We start from the raw sequence: 18,141 nt of genomic DNA, 5'->3' as shown, positions 1-18,141 counted from the left end.
CGATAAACCCCATTTCACCTCACATCACCACGTCACGTATCATGCACGTTTAGCCACGCTGAGAGTCTATGTAATACATTCTCAGATTTTTATCTAAATTCATGAAATCTGAACTGTTGTTAACTCAACTTGTATTTATTCCAAATATTGCAATGATAAGAGTGTTAATCTTAATCAGCTCTATTATAGTGCAACCGAGGTCACATATCACATATTCTTTTTTCTGTTTGTTGACGTCTGGTTTGCGTGCGGACAGCGTGCTGTCATGGCGCCACCAGGGCTTGCTGTACTTCCAACACCTACTGTTTGTGTTTGTCTAAGATTAATATCTGATACTGAACAAGTGAGCCTCCCATTTGCATCTATCGGTCCCATTACACCGAACACTTTGCTGATGTTCATAGATCAAAAGAGACGAAACGCATGTCTGCTGTGTCAGTATATTTTTATTCGTAACTAAATTTAAACTAAATGCAAACTGAAAGTAGATGTGTGATTAGAAGGTCCTTGAAACAACATTTCATTTCAGGTTCTTGTGCTTTCGTTTGCGTATAAAGAAGCTACTTAATTCGATTTGTTTTTGTTTATTTATTTTTTTAATAATGTAACTTATTGAAAATTCCGACATATTGTCAAAGTACAAGTTGCATAAGAGTGTTGATAATCATTTGATATTGTACTTCTTTTCATCATGACTTATATCTTCAGTTAGGAAGTGTTTAGTCTGCCCCTCCCCCAGCCCTAGAGGATAAATTACAAATGGAGTCCAACTCAAGTCTGGAACGATTGGTCAAGTCTTGATTGTCTCAGCTCGAGAGTCCCTGAAATTAAGCATTGGTCTAGGCTCCATTTGGATTGTATCATTTTTATCTTATAGATATATTGAGAAAGATAACTTTATTAACTAAATGTCAGTCTAGGAAGTGCCACGTCGGTTCAAGTGTTAGTCTTTTTTACTCGTGTGTTCGCCAGAGCTAGATGAGTCACTGTCTCACGAGGCCACTCACGTGCTCCTCCCCTGGAGAGGAGAATCCCGACCCCCATCTCCAACACGTCCCCCTGGGATGTGGTATATTAGATATCTACCACGCGGCGGGAAGACACACCTGCTTCCCACTACGGGCTGTTGTTTCATACCCCTACTATTTTCACTTTCCCCGGAACAACAATGCTTCCCTTCCGGATTAAATGGTGTAAATGGTAGCCACATTGTCGCATTAATCTGCCAGCGGTTTCTTGTTTTTTTTCGACGCAACATTGAGATTTAGAAACAACATGAATGTATCTGCAGCAAAGGTCAGCTGATGAAAACCCAAATATGTTCATCACATGCCTTCTGCTATTTCCCCCCACTTGACGAGATGTTGCGGCCATATTACGACTGTGAAAACATCCCGCCTTGTCGCTCTCAGCTCTATAAACATGTTATACAGAGCGTCATGTGGAGTACGTAGTGCGTACTCTATCTTCTCCTTCCACAGACTGTTCTCTGGTTGAGGAGGCTGCGTTCGTGGTCTAGTGGATAGAGCTTCTATTCCGAGAGCGGAAGATCGGTGGTTCGATCCCCTGGCCACGTCATACCAAATGACATTAAAAGATGGTTTGTTGTTTCCCTCAATGGTGGGTTAGTGAGTGAGTGAGTTGGGTTTAACGCCGCTTTGGACAGTATTCCAATTATGTCACGGAGTGTCAGCTTAATGTAGGAGGAAAGCCCAAAGTAATGCACTTGATGCATCGGTCGGAGACAGCTAGTATACTGTATCTGTTTTTTTGGTTTTTTTGTTTAACGCCGCACTCAGCAATATTCCAGCTATGTGACGGCGGTCTGTAAATAATCGAGTCTGGACCATACAATCCAGTGATTGACATCATGAGCATCGATCCACGCATTTGTGATACGATGACATGCATCAAGCAAGTCAGCGAGCCTGACCACCCGATCCCGTTAGTCGCCTTATGCGACAAGCATTGTCTACTGTTTCGAGTGGGGCATCCACTGAGTGCTGCATGTGCGTCGCTATATAAGTGCAACGATTTTGATCATCTTGTTGAGGATGACTAGCGGGGAACAGAGACAAGGAAAGCGCCTTTATCCAGACATTGCCGCTCGGAGTGAAATCTTCGGGGGAATAAATCATGAACACATGGTAATGTCTCTACAGTTATTTTTAGACGTACCCAAAAGCAATTTTTCGGGGTCTTTCGTTCGCGACCTAATATTTTTCTGTCACAGCTTCAAAACATATATTTCTTTCTCTGAAAAAAAGGGGCCACAGTTTTAGGGGGAGCCATTACACATTTTCTTTCAAGACATGGAACATGTCAAGTAAACACACTCTTCTAATGATCTATCTATAAGATTGTTATATATTTACGTAATAGACTGGCGCTGGGGACATTGTTTAGAAGGGCGTGTTATTAAATGAATTCTGAATATGTTGGGTTTTAATGTCATTTACAAGGACAGGGAGAGCTACTCCATGATACAAACACGTGCAAATTGCCTACCGTTTGCCTCTACAAAGAAAAGATGTGGCTTGGGTAAAAAAGGCTACAAAGTCATGGGAACAAACTTCAATGACAGCAACCTACTGTGCGCGGCCGTCTGGAAGGCCATGGTGTTTAGGTTTGCGTGCTGTTTGTGATATTTATTTCCATATTTACGAATGTCTGTATACATAATCTGTCCACAACAGCGGATAAGACCTGCACCGCCATGGCCTGGTGTGAAATATATTGGACCGCAGGTATTGAATCGAGAGTCGGGACAGAAAGACGACTGTCCTGATCAAAGGGAGATAACTCTCCCCTAAACTGTTGACAGTCTCGCAGTGCTGAAACCCACATATCATATATTATTGTTTTTGTATGTGTCTACAGGAATGTAAATTATGGATGTCTGTATATATGTTTATATGATTCATAATGTCTTGTCTTTTAAAATTGCATCTGTCCCGTAATGGAACGTTTCTGCAATAAATATTATCTTATCTTATCTTATCACAATGTAACTTTCCTCCTCGGTATGCTCTACTAGATATCTGTCCTTAGCGTCAGTTATATAATTATATTAACTATTGATCCTAAAACTCAAACTGACGTACATGAGAGCGGGGTGGTGGTGAGGGGGGCGGGGGTATATATATTGATACAGCTCTAGATCTATTCTTTGTGAATTACAAAGCTACTTCATATTTAGTTTGCAAAACAGGAAGCAATTGTTATTTTCTTTATTGTCGAAGATAAAAATCAAAGGCTGTTGTGAAATTAATGAGCACGCATATAGATTCGAACTTAGATTTGATGCGATGTTTATGAAAAGTTGAAGAAATATAACGATATTAGAGTTACGTGCCCCTGACAAGACGTCAACAAGGCATGTGTGCCTGATCAGATTTAGAATAGCAGTATATAGATCGAGATGCATTGTAGCAGATTATGGCTGATGTGGTGAGAATACACTTGTTCAAGTCTTGTTGTCTTTGGAGGTGGAATGGCATTCGGCTGCCCTGTCCTACACATTGTAGACTCTAGCCAAAGGAACATGTTACTGATAGTAGTAGTAGTAGTTAGTAGAAGTAGTAGTAGTAGTTAGTAGAAGTAGTAGTAGTAGTTAGTAGAAGTAGTAGTAGTTAGTAGAAGTAGTAGTAGTAGTAGTTAGTAGAAGTAGTAGTAGTTAGTAGAAGTAGTAGTAGTTAGTAGTAGTAGTTAGTAGAAGTAGTAGTAGTAGTTAGTAGAAGTAGTAGTAGTTAGTAGTAGTAGTAGTAGTAGTACTAATAAACAAACTCGCAAAAAATGCGTAGAGGAGGCCTAAGGCTTTTGGCATCGTCTGCGAGTTTGTTTGTTATTATTATTAGTTACATGGTCCTGTGGTCTAGCCTACATAGCCTATATATTTACAATGTAGAACTGGGTCGATTGAACTGAAATCTCCAATAAGAATGTAGGTAGAAAACTGAGGTGTTTTGAGGGACATGGATATAATAAACCATATACTGAGAAGAGCCCTAATATTGAAAGATTACCAGTAGGAGGTGTGATTTTTTAGTCATGTTGATGACAAAGTTAAAACATGTTATTTTGGTGTAGATGTACACACAGGGGTTGGAACGCTAAAATTATCAGCAAGATATATACGGTCACTAACAGGGTCATACTACTATATAACAGGATTTTATATACCGGTAGTACTATGACCCCATTAGTGACCTTATATATATTGCTGCTTATTTTTGCATGACAAGCCCCTGTGGATGTAACTGTGATATGTTGTTGCAATATTGATATACGGTAAGTGTGTAGACTGGTATTATGATATTGTAATGCCCAACTCTGTATAAAGAATAACAAGATGCTGCTCCAAATATTTACAATGTTTTATGAGTATCGTAATGAGTGTATACCTGTGTGACTAAATATATTATCATAATTTATTGTATCTATCCATGCTATAACGAAGTCCTTGTTGGTTACAGAGCGTGATAGTCCCTGTCTACAATGGAGAGAAGTGGTTGTGTGAGTGTCTGGAGTCAGTAGAGCAGCAGACATTCAGTGGCCGTCTCCAGCTGTCGATGTATGACGATGGAAGCACGGTGAGACACAGTACTGCATTCTGTGAAGCAGCCAAGACATGCTGACAACACAAACAGGTTTATTTCTATGTGTGTTATGTGATGAGAGGTAACATATGTATGCTAGGAAAATGTTTTTATAGCTCCATTTTGTCGCTAATGAATGTTTCCGCCTTAGGATGGTACAAGTGACCTGATCGGGACATGGAGACAGCGCTTGGAGCATCACGGTATAGAGGTGGTCACAGGTGGACATACCGATGCACAGCCCAGGGGAGGTAAGTGCTTTGTGATGTATCAAGTTGAAATACTTTAGGATGGTATTCTTTGTGTTCATAACTTTGTGATGTACAACTTTGTGATGTACAACTTTGTGATGTACAACTTTGTGATGTACGACTTTCTGATGTACAACTTTCTGATGTACAACTTTCTGATGTACAACTTTCTGATGTACGACTTTCTGATGTACAACTTTCTGATGTACAACTTTGGGATGTTTTACAGTTGGCTATGCAAAGAACATGGCTGTCAGACAGAGTACAGGGGACTTCCTCTGTTTCCTGGATGCAGTGAGTACATGCTTTACTGACACACTATATGCTGTGGGTACAAACTTTACTGACACACTTTATACTGTGAGCACTAACTTTACTGACACACTATATACTGTGGGTACTTACTTTACTGACACACTATATGCTGTGGGTACACACTTTACTGACACACTATATACTGTGAGCACTAACTTTACTGACACACTATATGCTGTGGGTACATACTTTACTGACACACGATATGCTGTGGGTACATGCTTTACTGAAACACTCTATGCTGTGGGTACTTACTTTACTGACACACTCTATGCTGTAGGTAAATACTTTACTGGCCCACTATATGCTGTGGGTACATACTTTACTTACACACTATATGCTGTGGGTACTTACTTTACTGACACACTATATACTGTGAGCACTAACTTTACTGACACACTCTATGCTGTAGGTACATACTTTACTGACACACTCTATGCTGTAGGTAAATACTTTACTGACACACTATATGCTGTGGGTACATACTTTACTGACACACTCATGCTGTAGGTACTTACTTTACTGACACGCTCTATGCTGTGGGTACTTACTTTACTGACATACTCTATGCTGTGGGTACTTACTTTACTGACACACTATATGCTGTGGGTACATACTTTACTGACATACTCTATGTTGGGGGTACTTACTTTACTGACACACTCTATGCTGTGGGTACATACTTTACTGACACACTCTATGCTGTGGGTACTTACTTTACTGACACACTCTATGCTGTAGGTACTTACTTTACTGACACACTCTATGCTGTAGGTACATACTTTACTGACACACCCTATGCTGTCTGTACATGCTTTACTGACACACTATATGCTGTGGGTACATACTTTACTGACACACTCTATGCTGTGGGTACTTACTTTACTGACACACTATATGCTGTGGGTACATACTTTACTGACACACTCTATGCTGTGGGTACATACTTTACTGACAAACTCTATGCTGTGGGTACTTACTTTACTGACACACTATATGCTGTAGGTACATACTTTAAGGACACATTCTATGCTGTGGGTACATGCTTTACTGACACACTATATGCTGTGGGTACATACTTTACTGACACACTATATGCTGTGGGTACATACTTTACTGACACACTCTATGCTGTGGGTACATACCTTACTGACACACTCTATGCTGCAGGTACTTACTTTACTGACACACTCCATGCTGTGGGTACTTACTTTTCTGACACAATCTATGCTGTGGGTACATGCTTTACTGACACACTCTATGCTGTGGGTACTGACTTTACTGACACACTCTATTCTGTAGGTACTTACTTTACTGACACACTCTATGCTGTGGATACATGCTTTACTGACACACTCTATGCTGTGGGTACTGACTTTACTGACACACTCTATTCTGTAGGTACTGACTTTACTGACACACTCTATTCTGTAGGTACTTACTTTACTGACACACTCTATTCTGTAGGTACTTACTTTACTGACACACTCTATTCTGTAGGAACTTACTTTACTGACACACTCTATTCTGTAGGTACTTACTTTACTAAAAACGCTCTATGTTGTAGGTACATGCTTTACTGACACACTCTATGCTGTAGGTACTTACTTTACTGACACGCTCTATGCTGTAGGTAAATACTTTACTGACACACTATATGCTGTGGGTACATACTTTACTGACACACTCTATGCTGTAGGTACTTACTTTACTGACACGCTCTATGCTGTAGGTACTTGCTTTACTGACACACTATATGCTGTGGGTACATACTTTACTGACACACTCTATGCTGTAGGTACTTACTTTACTGACACACTCTATGCTGTGGGTACATACTTTACTGACACACTCTATGCTGTGGGTACTTACTTTACTGACACACTATATGCTGTGGGTACATACTTTACTGACACACTCTATGCTGTAGGTACTTTCTTTACTGACACATTCTATGCTGTGGGTACATGCTTTACTGACACACTCTATGCTGTAGGTACTTACTTTACTGACATACTCTATGCTGTAGGTACTTACTTTACTGACACACTCTATGCTGTGGGTACATGCTTTACTGACACACTCTATGCTGTGGGTACTTACTTTACTGACACACTCTATGCTTTGGGTACTTACTTTACTGACACACTCTATGCTGTGGGAACATGCTTTACTGACACACTATATGCTGTGGGTACATACTTTACTGACACACTCTATGCTGTGGGTACATACTTTACTGACACAATCTATGCTGTGGGTACATACTTTACTGACACGCTCTATGCTGTGGGTACATACTTTACTGACACAATCTATGCTGTGGGTACATGCTTTACTGACACGCTCTATGCTGTGGGTACATACTTTACTGACACACTCTTTGCTGTGGGTACATGCTTTACTGACACAATCTATGTTGGGGGTACTTACTTTACTGACACACTCTATGCTGTGGCTACTTACTTTACTGACACACTCTATGCTGTGGGTACATGCTTTACTGACACAATCTATGCTGTGGGTACATACTTTACTGACACACTCTATGCTGTGGCTACTTACTTTACTGACACACTCTATGTTGTAGGTACTTACTTTACTGACATACTCTATGCTGTAGGTACTTACTTTACTGACACACTATATGCTGTAGGTACTTACTTTACTGACACACTCTATGCTGTAGGTACTTACTTTACTGACACACTCTATGCTGTAGGTACTTACTTTACTGACATACTCTATGCTGTGGGTACATGCTTTACTGACACACTCTATGCTGTGTGTACATACTTTACTGACACTCTCTATGCTGTGGGTACATACTTTACTGACACACTCTATGCTGTAGGTACTTACTATACTGACACACTCTATGCTGTAGGTACTTACTTTACTGACACACTCTATGCTGTGGGTACATGCTTTACTGACACACTCTATGCTGTGTGTACATACTTTACTGACACACTCTATGCTGTGGGTACATGCTTTACTGACACTCTATGCTGTGGGTACATACGTTACTGACACACTCTATGCTGTGGGTACTTACTTTACTGACACACTCTATGCTGTAGGTACTTACTTTACTGACACACTATATGCTCCATGACATTAGTGCACATTTTACTGACATGCAGCACTCTATACTTTGTCATACAGCACAAATCATGTGTCATTGTTCCCATTTATGTTTAATTTGATTTCTGTTTATATTTACAAACTAACACCACTTCCCTTCCTGCACTGTGTAAACCTTATTAAAGCAATGAAGAAACATGCATCTGAAGGACATTAAGTATCAACCAAACAGAGATTCATTAAAATGATTGGGAAATGAATCCATCTCTTCACATCATAAAATGGAAATAATGTAAAAACTACCCCAAACGTGTCTGTCTGCGAGTATGATCTTCAGATATTGTTCTCTCAGGCAGAAATGGATACCAAGGCACTAGACAAAACATATTAGAATATGACAAAATGCAAGTCATTGATATAACATTCAAATCAATATTGTCCAGTGTATGCTTAAAGAATAAAGATGTTTGTTGTAGGATGACGTGATGCACTGTGACCGCATCAGAAGTCAGATTGAGGCTGCCAGGGCACACCCAAATGCTGTGAGTCCTCTTGATCAGATGGAAGGAACACTTCTCAGTGAGAGAAGAAATATAAATTTTGTCAGAAACGTTAAAAGACGAAGCAGTCATCATAATTTTTATGAACTATTCAGAATCATCTGAGAATGATATAGCTCACATAATGTCCGCCATATCTACTGATTAGTTGATAAGGTTATTTTCCTGAAAATGACTGGTACCAGCTATTTGTATCCTTGTACCGATGTATCGTGATACCAGTGTACTATAACAGGACGCCACTCTGGATCTGATGTGCAGCAATGCTGTGTTGTAGATAATTGGCTGTTGCTTCCATCGTACACCTGGAGACTCCACGCTCAGGTTCACCCGGTGGGCTAATTCCCTGTCTCCGGACCAGCTGCCTCTACAGGTAAGTGTTGTGGGAACTCACTGAAAAGTGGAGAAAAAACACACCTGCCCTGTAATTGTTGGCTGTTTCAGCAAATAAATGTATTTTGAAAAAAAAGTAAGTACTCAGCTCTTCCTTTCAGAGTACTCCTCCCCTCGAATATTAAATGGAAATTCCCTTATTGATCTTGTGAAGTGAAGCGAAATGGAGTTTCTTCGCATTCTAAATTATTGCACTTATATTGCGACATATATGTCTGTCTGTCTGTCAACAAGTACCATCTTTTAACATCTTTTGGTATTATGTGGCCAGGGATCGAACCACCAACCTTCCCCTTTCCGGGCAGTCGCTCTTCCACTAGACCAGGGAGGCGGTCCTTATTATTCTTGTCTAAGATGAGAAACACTATATGTGAAACACTAAGATGAGAAACACTATATGTGAAACACTAAGATGAGAAACACTATATGTGGGGTGGTTTGAGCCCCAGGCGCATCCTACCAAACGATGTTAAAAGATGGTACTTGTTGTTACCCTGCCTGTCACTCTGAATTATGGGGATAACACAAGAACTGGTTTGCATGGAGTCAGTATACTGTGTGTGAGTTGGTATCTTTGTTACTCAGTGGGCTTGTAGTAGAAAACTGTCATTGATCCGGACTAGTACAAGCCGCCACACACACACATCCATGCATGCTGCTGTATGAGTGAAATAATCTTGATCTCTACATTAAACCCCACTTCACGTCACCTGTAAGTAGTCAAGTCTGGAAGAGATATGAATCATAGCATATAAAACCTTGATGAGTTATACTGTGAGTGGGAGTAAAACCAGAGTAACCTTTAATTGTGAGTAAGGACATGTCTTGTCTCCCAGGTGTTCACATCGCACGGACCAACTGTCATCATGCCAACATGGTTTTGCTCCAGGAAAGTGTTCAACAAAGTCAGTGGCTTCGATGAAGGTGGCAAGGTGGGTTTTGATCAGAGGAATTGTCAAGTACTTCAGCAGCTAGACTAATGCCAATGTTCAGTTACATTATGTTCCGCTTATGTATGAGCTATAGTTACTGCAGGACATGTTTGTGCGAGTGGATTAAATATGCTTACCATTCAGACTCACCTCTCACTTTGCCTCACAGCAATTCTGTTGTTGTACCTCATTTTGTCTCACAGCAATTCTGTTGTGTCGGGGGCACGGGTGGCCCAGTCGTCTAAGGCGCCACGATTTGCTGTGTAGAGTTGCGTCCCTTGGGCACGCTAGAAACCTATTATTGTGGGTTTGAATCCCGGTTTGCCCCAATTATGTTTCTAGGTTTGTCAGCACCATACCCGTGCTTGTGGGTTTCACCGAAGTGGTAAACGTCTGAGACCTGCATCAATTCGGGCTTTCCTCCCACATTAAGCTGACATGCCGTGATATAACTTGAATACTGTTAAAAACGATGTTAAACCCAACTCACTCACTCACTCACTCACTCACTGTTGTTGTGTCTCATTCTGTCTCAGCAATTCTATTGTTGAATCTCATTTTGTCTCGCAGCAGTTCTATTGTTGTGTCTTGTGCTAGGGAATCAATGGAGATGTAATGTTTGATCAGCGATTCCATATATCACTACATTATTCCTGCATACTGATGTCTTATCTGTCTCATCTGTCTCATCTGTGCAGGGAGTTCCAGAGGACCTGATGTTCTTCTACCGACACCTGGACCTGGATGGGGACGTGGTGCGTGTGGACCGAGACCTGCTCACCTACAGATACCACCCACAAGCCACAACATTCTCTGTCCATGAGTATGTCTGTCTCAGGCAGATGACAAGACAAATTGTCTATATCACAGTTGCTGTGATCAATGGTCTACTTGCACCTATTCATTTCATACAGGTGATAGAAGCATGTAGCACTGGAGACCTAGTTGAATAGATGACAAGTTGATGACACCATGTTGAGGGGCCATGGGGTAGCCCAGTGGTAAAAATGGGCCAAAGGCCCAGGTTCGATTCCCAACATGGGCACAATGTGTACAGCTCCGTTTTGGTGTTCCCTGCCATGATATTGCTGAATATTAATGCCTCATCAAACCATTCTAACATGAAGTTGATCAAGAAATATGATATATGGATGAACAACTTCTTTATTACATTTAGGAACGTGTTTCAGTGTAGGTTCTAACACCATTATCAAGCAAGTCATGTACAGGTTTTTGTTTGTTTGTTTGTTTGTTTGTTTGTTGTTTTATACTGCACTCAGCAATATTCTAGCTATACGATGGTAGTCATAATCAGGTCTGGACCACACAATCCAGTGATTGATGTTATGAGCATCAATCTATGCAATTGGGATGACATGCATTAACCAATTCAGTGAGCCTGACCACCTGATCCTGTTAGTCGCCTCTAACAATAAGCATAGACGCCCCTTACGGCAAACATGGGTTGCTGAAGACCTATTCTAACCCAGATCTTCACTGGTCGTGATGTACAGGGTATAGATGAGAGTCCTAGTTGGATATTTACCATTATTTAGCTGGAATATTGCTGAGTGCAGCGTTAAACAACAAAAAACAATATTATCAGGCTGCCATGATGTGACTAGAATATTGCTGACTGTGGCTTTAACAAGATACATATCTTTCCATGAGTCTGCCAAACCCTCCCTGTTGTTACTCCAATGTTGCCATGTTACCGGTATGTATGATTTGAAGCTTTCCTTCAGGGACACCATCTGGAATCTGAGAGTTGACTTCCTACAGAAACAGGTACTGTCTCATTGGTCCAAATTCACAATCTGGAATGCTGGGAAACAGGGGAGAAAACTCTTTCGTTCTCTTACACCTGAGAATCAGAAGAAGGTAGGTGAAATGTATTGTAATCTGATCATTACATACAAAACTTAGTGAGTGGAATTTGATGCAAGATGCAGTGTAAGTACAAGATGAAATTCTTTGTGTAGCCAGGAATGTAAGGGACATATGTAGACATTGTTTGATATTTGACCTGCATGAACCTAACTCCTGTGAAAGCTCAAGTATATATACTGGTGAATGTGTCTGAAGTAATGTCAATGTTGGACATTTTGTGAGTGATGATGTTTTTCCAGTTAGTATAAGTACAGCTGTATGGCATCTTGTTAGTGATGATGTTTCTTAACATGTGCAGGGCAAATCACAAATCCCATCCTTGTCCACCTTTATAAGCCACAATATAAAAAAAACACCAAGCATTTCACACTGGATTAACTGAACTTCAGAGAGACGATGCCAATGGGATGCTACAGGCCGGATCAGCATCAACTGCAGTGGCTGGCACTTTGGATGTCATGTGTCTGCCATCACCAGATTGGCCGCAGGGCATCAACAGACAGACACTGTCCAAGTCCAGCCTCGTTCTGGACGGCCGAGGGTCACTACTCCAGTGCAGGACCGTTACATTCGGGTGACGGACAGCGACAAGCCACACAGACTGCTGCAACCATTCAAGATCCACGTCATCCTGTGTCTGCTGACACAGTTTGTCGTCTAAGAATGGCGGGAATCAGATGCTATCAGATACTGACTCAACGTCACCACCAACAACATGTGTAGTGGGCCCTTTCTCATACTGATGGCCACATCAGAGTATGGAGACGACGTAATGAGCGTTACGCTAACTGCTGTGTCTTACAGGCTGACCGGTGGGGAGGAATAAGCATCATGGTGTGGGAAGGCTGCAGTTACCCCTCTACACGTCTTCCATCAGCGTGTGACTGCTGTCGTGTACAGGGATGATGTTCTTTGTAATCACGTCACACCTCTCTTCCTGGGTCAAGCTCAACTCCATGTCTGTCAGCGGGACAACATTCGTCCCCACAGCACGGGTCTCTGTGGACTTGCACAGAGTGAATAACATTCCTGTGATGCCCTGGCCGTGTATGTCATCGGACCTGGTGCCAACTAAGCGTGTCTTGGGCAAGATTGGGAGAAGTCTTCAGGCTGCAAGGAAGCCTCATACACTTGAGGAACTGGAAGATTTTTCGCTGCGGGAATGGAACAAGATTCCTCAAGCCTTCTTCCAAAGACTTGTCGACTCAATGAGATGGCGATGTGTGGCCTGATTTACAGCTAACAGAGGCCATGCTATTAATGGACACGACCGACACATTTAAAATTTTTTTCATTGTCATTTTTCAGTTTTGGGGGTTCCCTGTTTTCGGAGGGATTTTTCAATAAACACGGACGGTTGTCATCAAACAATCAATGCCAATTTGTTATCAAATGTTTTCTCTGTTATCATTTCTAAAATATTATCTTCATATTTTTTATGGTCATAACATCATCACCATTTTATGTACAACTTGCGTTTCTTTTGGAGTTGAGTATATTTTGCCCTACAGGCCGGCCTGGAAGCCTGAATCTATGTGTACTTGTGGTAAGTGTCTCTACTGCAAGATACAAACTGTATGGCCCTCCAGTGATGTATGAGTTTGGTGTTGCAGGTGTGTGGCTTCTGTGATGTGGATGCAAAGAAGATCAGTAAAGGAGTGTACATCTACGAGGAGTCCAAGGTAAGGGAGGCAATTCCTCCACCACCACCATTTCTACAGTGGTCTCAGGCAGATGGATACAATATATACTGTGTTTGTTTTGTGGAATACAACTGCACTTATGGACTAAACTGGATGATTAAAATAATATAATGCTTTATAGGATATATTGTGACATTAGAATAGCATGTTGAAGTTGTAGCACCAGAATATAACTTTGTGCAGTATTGTTGTGATGTCACAGTGTGTATGTTGTATTGTTGTGATGTCACAGTATGTATATTGTGATGTCACAGTATGTATGTTGTATTGTTGTGATGTCATAGTGTATGTTGTCAGTGTGTATGTTGTATTGTTGTGATGTCACAGTGTGTATGTTGTATTGTTGTGATGTCACATTGTGTATGTTGTATTGTTGTGATCTCACATTGTGTATGTTGTAGTGTTTTGATGTCAGTGTGTATGTTGTTTTGTTGTGATGTCACATTGTGTATGTTGTAGTGTTGTGATGTCACATTGTGTATGTATTGTAGTGATCTCACATTGTGTATGTTGTGATGTCACGGTGTGTATGTTGTAGTGTTGTGATGTCACAGTGTGTATGTATTGTAGTGATGTCACATTGTGTATGTTGTAGTGTTGTGATGTCACATTGTGTATGTATTGTAGTGATCTCACATTGTGTATGTTGTAGTGTTGTGATGACACAGTGTGTATGTATTGTAGTGATCTCACATTGTGTATGTTGTAGTGTTGTGATGTCACATTGTGTATGTTGTAGTGTTGTGATCTTACATTGTGTATGTTGTAGTGTTGTGATGTCACAGTGTGTATGTATTGTAGTGATCTCACATTGTGTATGTTGTAGTGTTGTGATGTCACATTGTGTATGTTGTAGTGTTGTGATCTTACATTGTGTATGTTGTAGTGTTGTGATCTTACATTGTGTATGTTGTATTGTTGTGATGTCATAGTGTATGTTGTCAGTGTGTATGTTGTATTGTTGTGATGTCACAGTGTGTATGTTGTATTGTTGTGATGTCACATTGTGTATGTTGTATTGTTGTGATCTCACATTGTGTATGTTGTAGTGTTTTGATGTCAGTGTGTATGTTGTATTGTTGTGATGTCACATTGTGTATGTTGTAGTGTTGTGATGTCACATTGTGTATGTATTGTAGTGATCTCACATTGTGTATGTTGTGATGTCACGGTGTGTATGTTGTAGTGTTGTGATGTCACAGTGTGTATGTATTGTAGTGATGTCACATTGTGTATGTTGTAGTGTTGTGATGTCACATTGTGTATGTATTGTAGTGATCTCACATTGTGTATGTTGTAGTGTTGTGATGTCACATTGTGTATGTTGTAGTGTTGTGATCTTACATTGTGTATGTTGTATTGTTCAGGGATGTGAGCAGGTTTTCCCGAAAAAAGAGGAAAAGTCTAGGGGGGTCTGTATTGTATTGTATGTATTGTAGTGATCTCACATTGTGTATGTTGTAGTGTTGTGATGTCACATTGTGTATGTTGTATTGTTGTAATGTCACATTGTGTATGTTGTATTGTTGTGATGTCACAGTGTGTATGTTGTAGTGTTGTGATGTCACATTGTGTATGTTGTATTGTTGTGATGTCACAGTGTGTATGTTGTAGTGTTGTAGAGTTGGGATGTCATAGAGTGTATGTTGTATTGTTGTGATGTCACATTGTGTATGTTGTAGTGTTGTGATGTCACATTGTGTATGTTGTATTGTTGTGATGTCACAGTGTGTATGTTGTAGTGTTGTAGTGTTGGGATGTCATAGAGTGTATGTTGTATTGTTGTGATGTCACATTGTGTATGTTGTAGTGTTGTGATGTCACGGTGTGTATGTTGTAGTGTTGTGATGTCACAGTGTGTATGTTGTAGTGTTTTGATGTCAGTGTGTATGTTGTTTTGTTGTGATGTCAGTGTGTATGTTGTTTTGTTGTGATGTCACATTGTGTATGTTGTAGTGTTGTGATGTCACATTGTGTATGTATTGTAGTGATCTCACATTGTGTATGTTGTATTGTAGTGATCTCACATTGTGTATGTTGTATTGTTCAGGGATGTGAGCAGGTTTTCCCGAAAAAAGAGGAAAAGTCTAGGGGGGTCTGTATTGTATTGTATGTATTGTAGTGATGTCACATTGTGCATGTTGTATTGTTGTAATGTCACATTGTGTATGTTGTAATGTCACAGTGTGTATGTTGTATTGTTGCAGGAGCGTCCTAAACCCCGACTTCCCATCATGCATTTCAGTACTGCCATTCCACCGCTCATCATCTGTGTGAAACAGGTAATCCTAGTTTGTTTGTTTTGCCTCACAGTCAGCAATATCCTAGCTGTATCGTATCACATGGGCTCCTGAATAATTATGGCTGGGCCAGACAAACCAAAGTTTGATATGATGAACATCTTAGGCCATCAGGGTAAGTTGATACACAATCAACTGAGCTTGACGAACTGATTAAATTTATTCGCCTCTCACGCCCACCAATAGAGTGCTCAGGACCTACTGTAATCCGGGTCCGATGGTCATTGTTATCGCTGTGTGGAACATTTAAGTATGTTTTTCAGTCAATGATATTCAGGGACAATTTCATGTGTTTGTTTGTTGTTTAACGCTGCACTCAGCAATAGTCCAGCTATATGATGGCGGTCTGCAAATAATCGAGTTGGACCAGAGCATCGATCCACACAACTGGGATATGATAACATGCTCAACCAAGTCCAAGAGCCTGACCACTCGTTTCTGTTAGTCGCCTTTTACGCCAAGCATGGGTTACTGAAGTCCTATTCTAACCTGTGAAGGCTGTACACCATGACATGATTTTCTAGACAAAATAAATGACTGGCATACTGTAAACCATTATTGCCTGTAAAAATGGTATATCTTCTTGTTTCTTTTTCCCCCAGGACCTAACAAGTGGCAGTTTTGAGGAGAATTTGGCCTCTCTGAATCTTATTGAGGGAACAGAATATGTCCACTTCAACTGAACCAAGGACCATGTAGGCACCTTGGTGTCAGCGGCCTAGAACTGTCAGTGAGGGGAGGTGCACCTTGGTGTCAGTGGCCGAGAACTGTCAGTGAGGGGAGGTGCACCTTGGTGTCAGTGGCCGAGAACTGTCAGTGAGGGGAGGTGCACCTTGGTGTCAGCGGCCTAGAACTGTCAGTGAGGGGAGGTGCACCTTGGTGTCAGTGGCCGAGAACTGTCAGTGAGGGGAGGTGCACCTTGGTGTCCGTGGCCGAGAACTGTCAGTGAGGGGAGGTGCACCTTAGTTTCAGCGGCCTATCGGTCATCAGACCTCAACGAACACATGTGGAAAGAGTTGCAGACCACCCTCTCGCGATGTCCTGTCCCTTCCAACAACTACAGAAACTTGGCAATGCTCTTACTGAAAATTTTAACAATCTTGCCAAGGATTGCCCACAAGCATCTGGAGCATGATAAGATGGTGCCAGGCTGTGATTGCATTGTGGATCACATACATGCTACTGAGAGTTGATTTAAAAAATAATAATTTTAAAACGTATCAGCTTTGGTCAGATACTCTCATTTTGACAGGTGATCTGATTATTGGTCACATGTTTGTTGGCACATGACAACTGGCTATTTTAACAGATGTACACAATTCAATGTATCAGCTAACTTAGTATAGATAAAAAAGGAACTTGTCAGTTTTGGAATATATTCTATGAAGACCATTTCAGGTAAACCTTACTGGCATTTGAACTGTTTGATAGACATTACTTGGAAGTTGACCGAAACGTCCCCTTGACAGTAAATAAAGAAGTTATCCATACTTTGTCTTACTGGCATTTGTTACAATCATTGTTAAACAATAAACTGCCATGTAACTGTTAAATTATTTATGTCGAGATTTGGTAGATGCACGTCGCATTGTGTTATCTTTAGATGCTAGTGTGGTGTGTAAATACCGGTCCGTATACCATGGACGGTGATAGTATGTTATAGAAACATGTTAAGTTCTAGACGTGAGGGCACATTATAGAAACTTTACATGAGTGTTTATGAGTCTCTCACACTTTCATGTGAGAATCGCTTATCTTGGAAGCTTGACCACTGTCGCTGCTGGGTGAATATATCATCACTGACTTTTGCTATCACCACTATTTTTGTATGTGATACTGACAACTGCCATCCTAATTATTGCAATTTGTGTTGATTTGTAAACCTAGTTAATTTTGTAATACAATTGACTGGTTTCTCACATACATATTGTTTCAATTTGGGATTCGACACATTATTTACCATTGTTTCAAGCACTGGAGATAGAAACTTCAATGTGGAATACAAAATAAGAAGATAATGTCTTTTGCAAACATTTGTGGACAAGTTAAGATGTCAACTATCTCAAATCAAAAGTGTCATACTAAAATAATGTGAAAATACAGATAAACAGA

General features: G+C 40.7%; 1 protein-coding gene across 2 annotated transcripts; it reads left to right on the top strand.

Annotated features, from left to right (window-relative positions):
• Positions 1–3,336: 3,336 nt before the first annotated feature.
• Positions 3,337–17,790, top strand: LOC124139608 (UDP-GlcNAc:betaGal beta-1,3-N-acetylglucosaminyltransferase-like protein 1). 2 transcript variants are annotated; one of them, XR_007223028.1, is made up of 13 exons: positions 3,360–3,450; positions 4,476–4,592; positions 4,750–4,849; positions 5,079–5,143; positions 8,728–8,793; positions 9,089–9,184; positions 10,041–10,136; positions 10,835–10,959; positions 11,882–12,017; positions 13,640–13,708; positions 15,937–16,011; positions 16,632–16,779; positions 16,823–17,790. XR_007223028.1 is itself a non-coding variant. In XM_046506805.2 (12 exons), exons 1-12 carry the CDS (start codon positions 3,439–3,441, stop codon positions 16,710–16,712), a joined length of 1,038 nt encoding a protein of 345 aa, XP_046362761.1. In that variant the 5' UTR covers positions 3,337–3,438; the 3' UTR covers positions 16,713–17,748. The 2 variants fall into 2 exon arrangements, 1 of the variants encoding a protein (XP_046362761.1); XM_046506805.2 differs by having other exon boundaries at positions 3,337–3,450; positions 16,632–17,748.
• Positions 17,791–18,141: the final 351 nt, after the last annotated feature.

This window comes from Haliotis rufescens, unplaced genomic scaffold (genome assembly GCF_023055435.1).
Source record: "Haliotis rufescens isolate VD_foot unplaced genomic scaffold, xgHalRufe1.0.p SCAF_28, whole genome shotgun sequence".
In the NCBI taxonomy this organism is placed as follows: domain Eukaryota; kingdom Metazoa; phylum Mollusca; class Gastropoda; order Lepetellida; family Haliotidae; genus Haliotis; species Haliotis rufescens.
The sequence above is the reverse complement of the archived record's forward strand: the minus strand, read 5'-3'. Positions and strand labels throughout refer to the sequence as shown.

Bases quoted from the DNA above. Each gene is read 5' to 3' on its own strand.
- LOC124139608 (XM_046506805.2), top strand. The intron at 5,144-8,727 runs GTGAGTACATGC...TGTTTGTTGTAG, and splicing joins TCCTCTGTTTCCTGGATGCA to GATGACGTGATGCACTGTGA. The intron at 13,709-15,936 runs GTAAGGGAGGCA...GTATTGTTGCAG, and splicing joins ACATCTACGAGGAGTCCAAG to GAGCGTCCTAAACCCCGACT.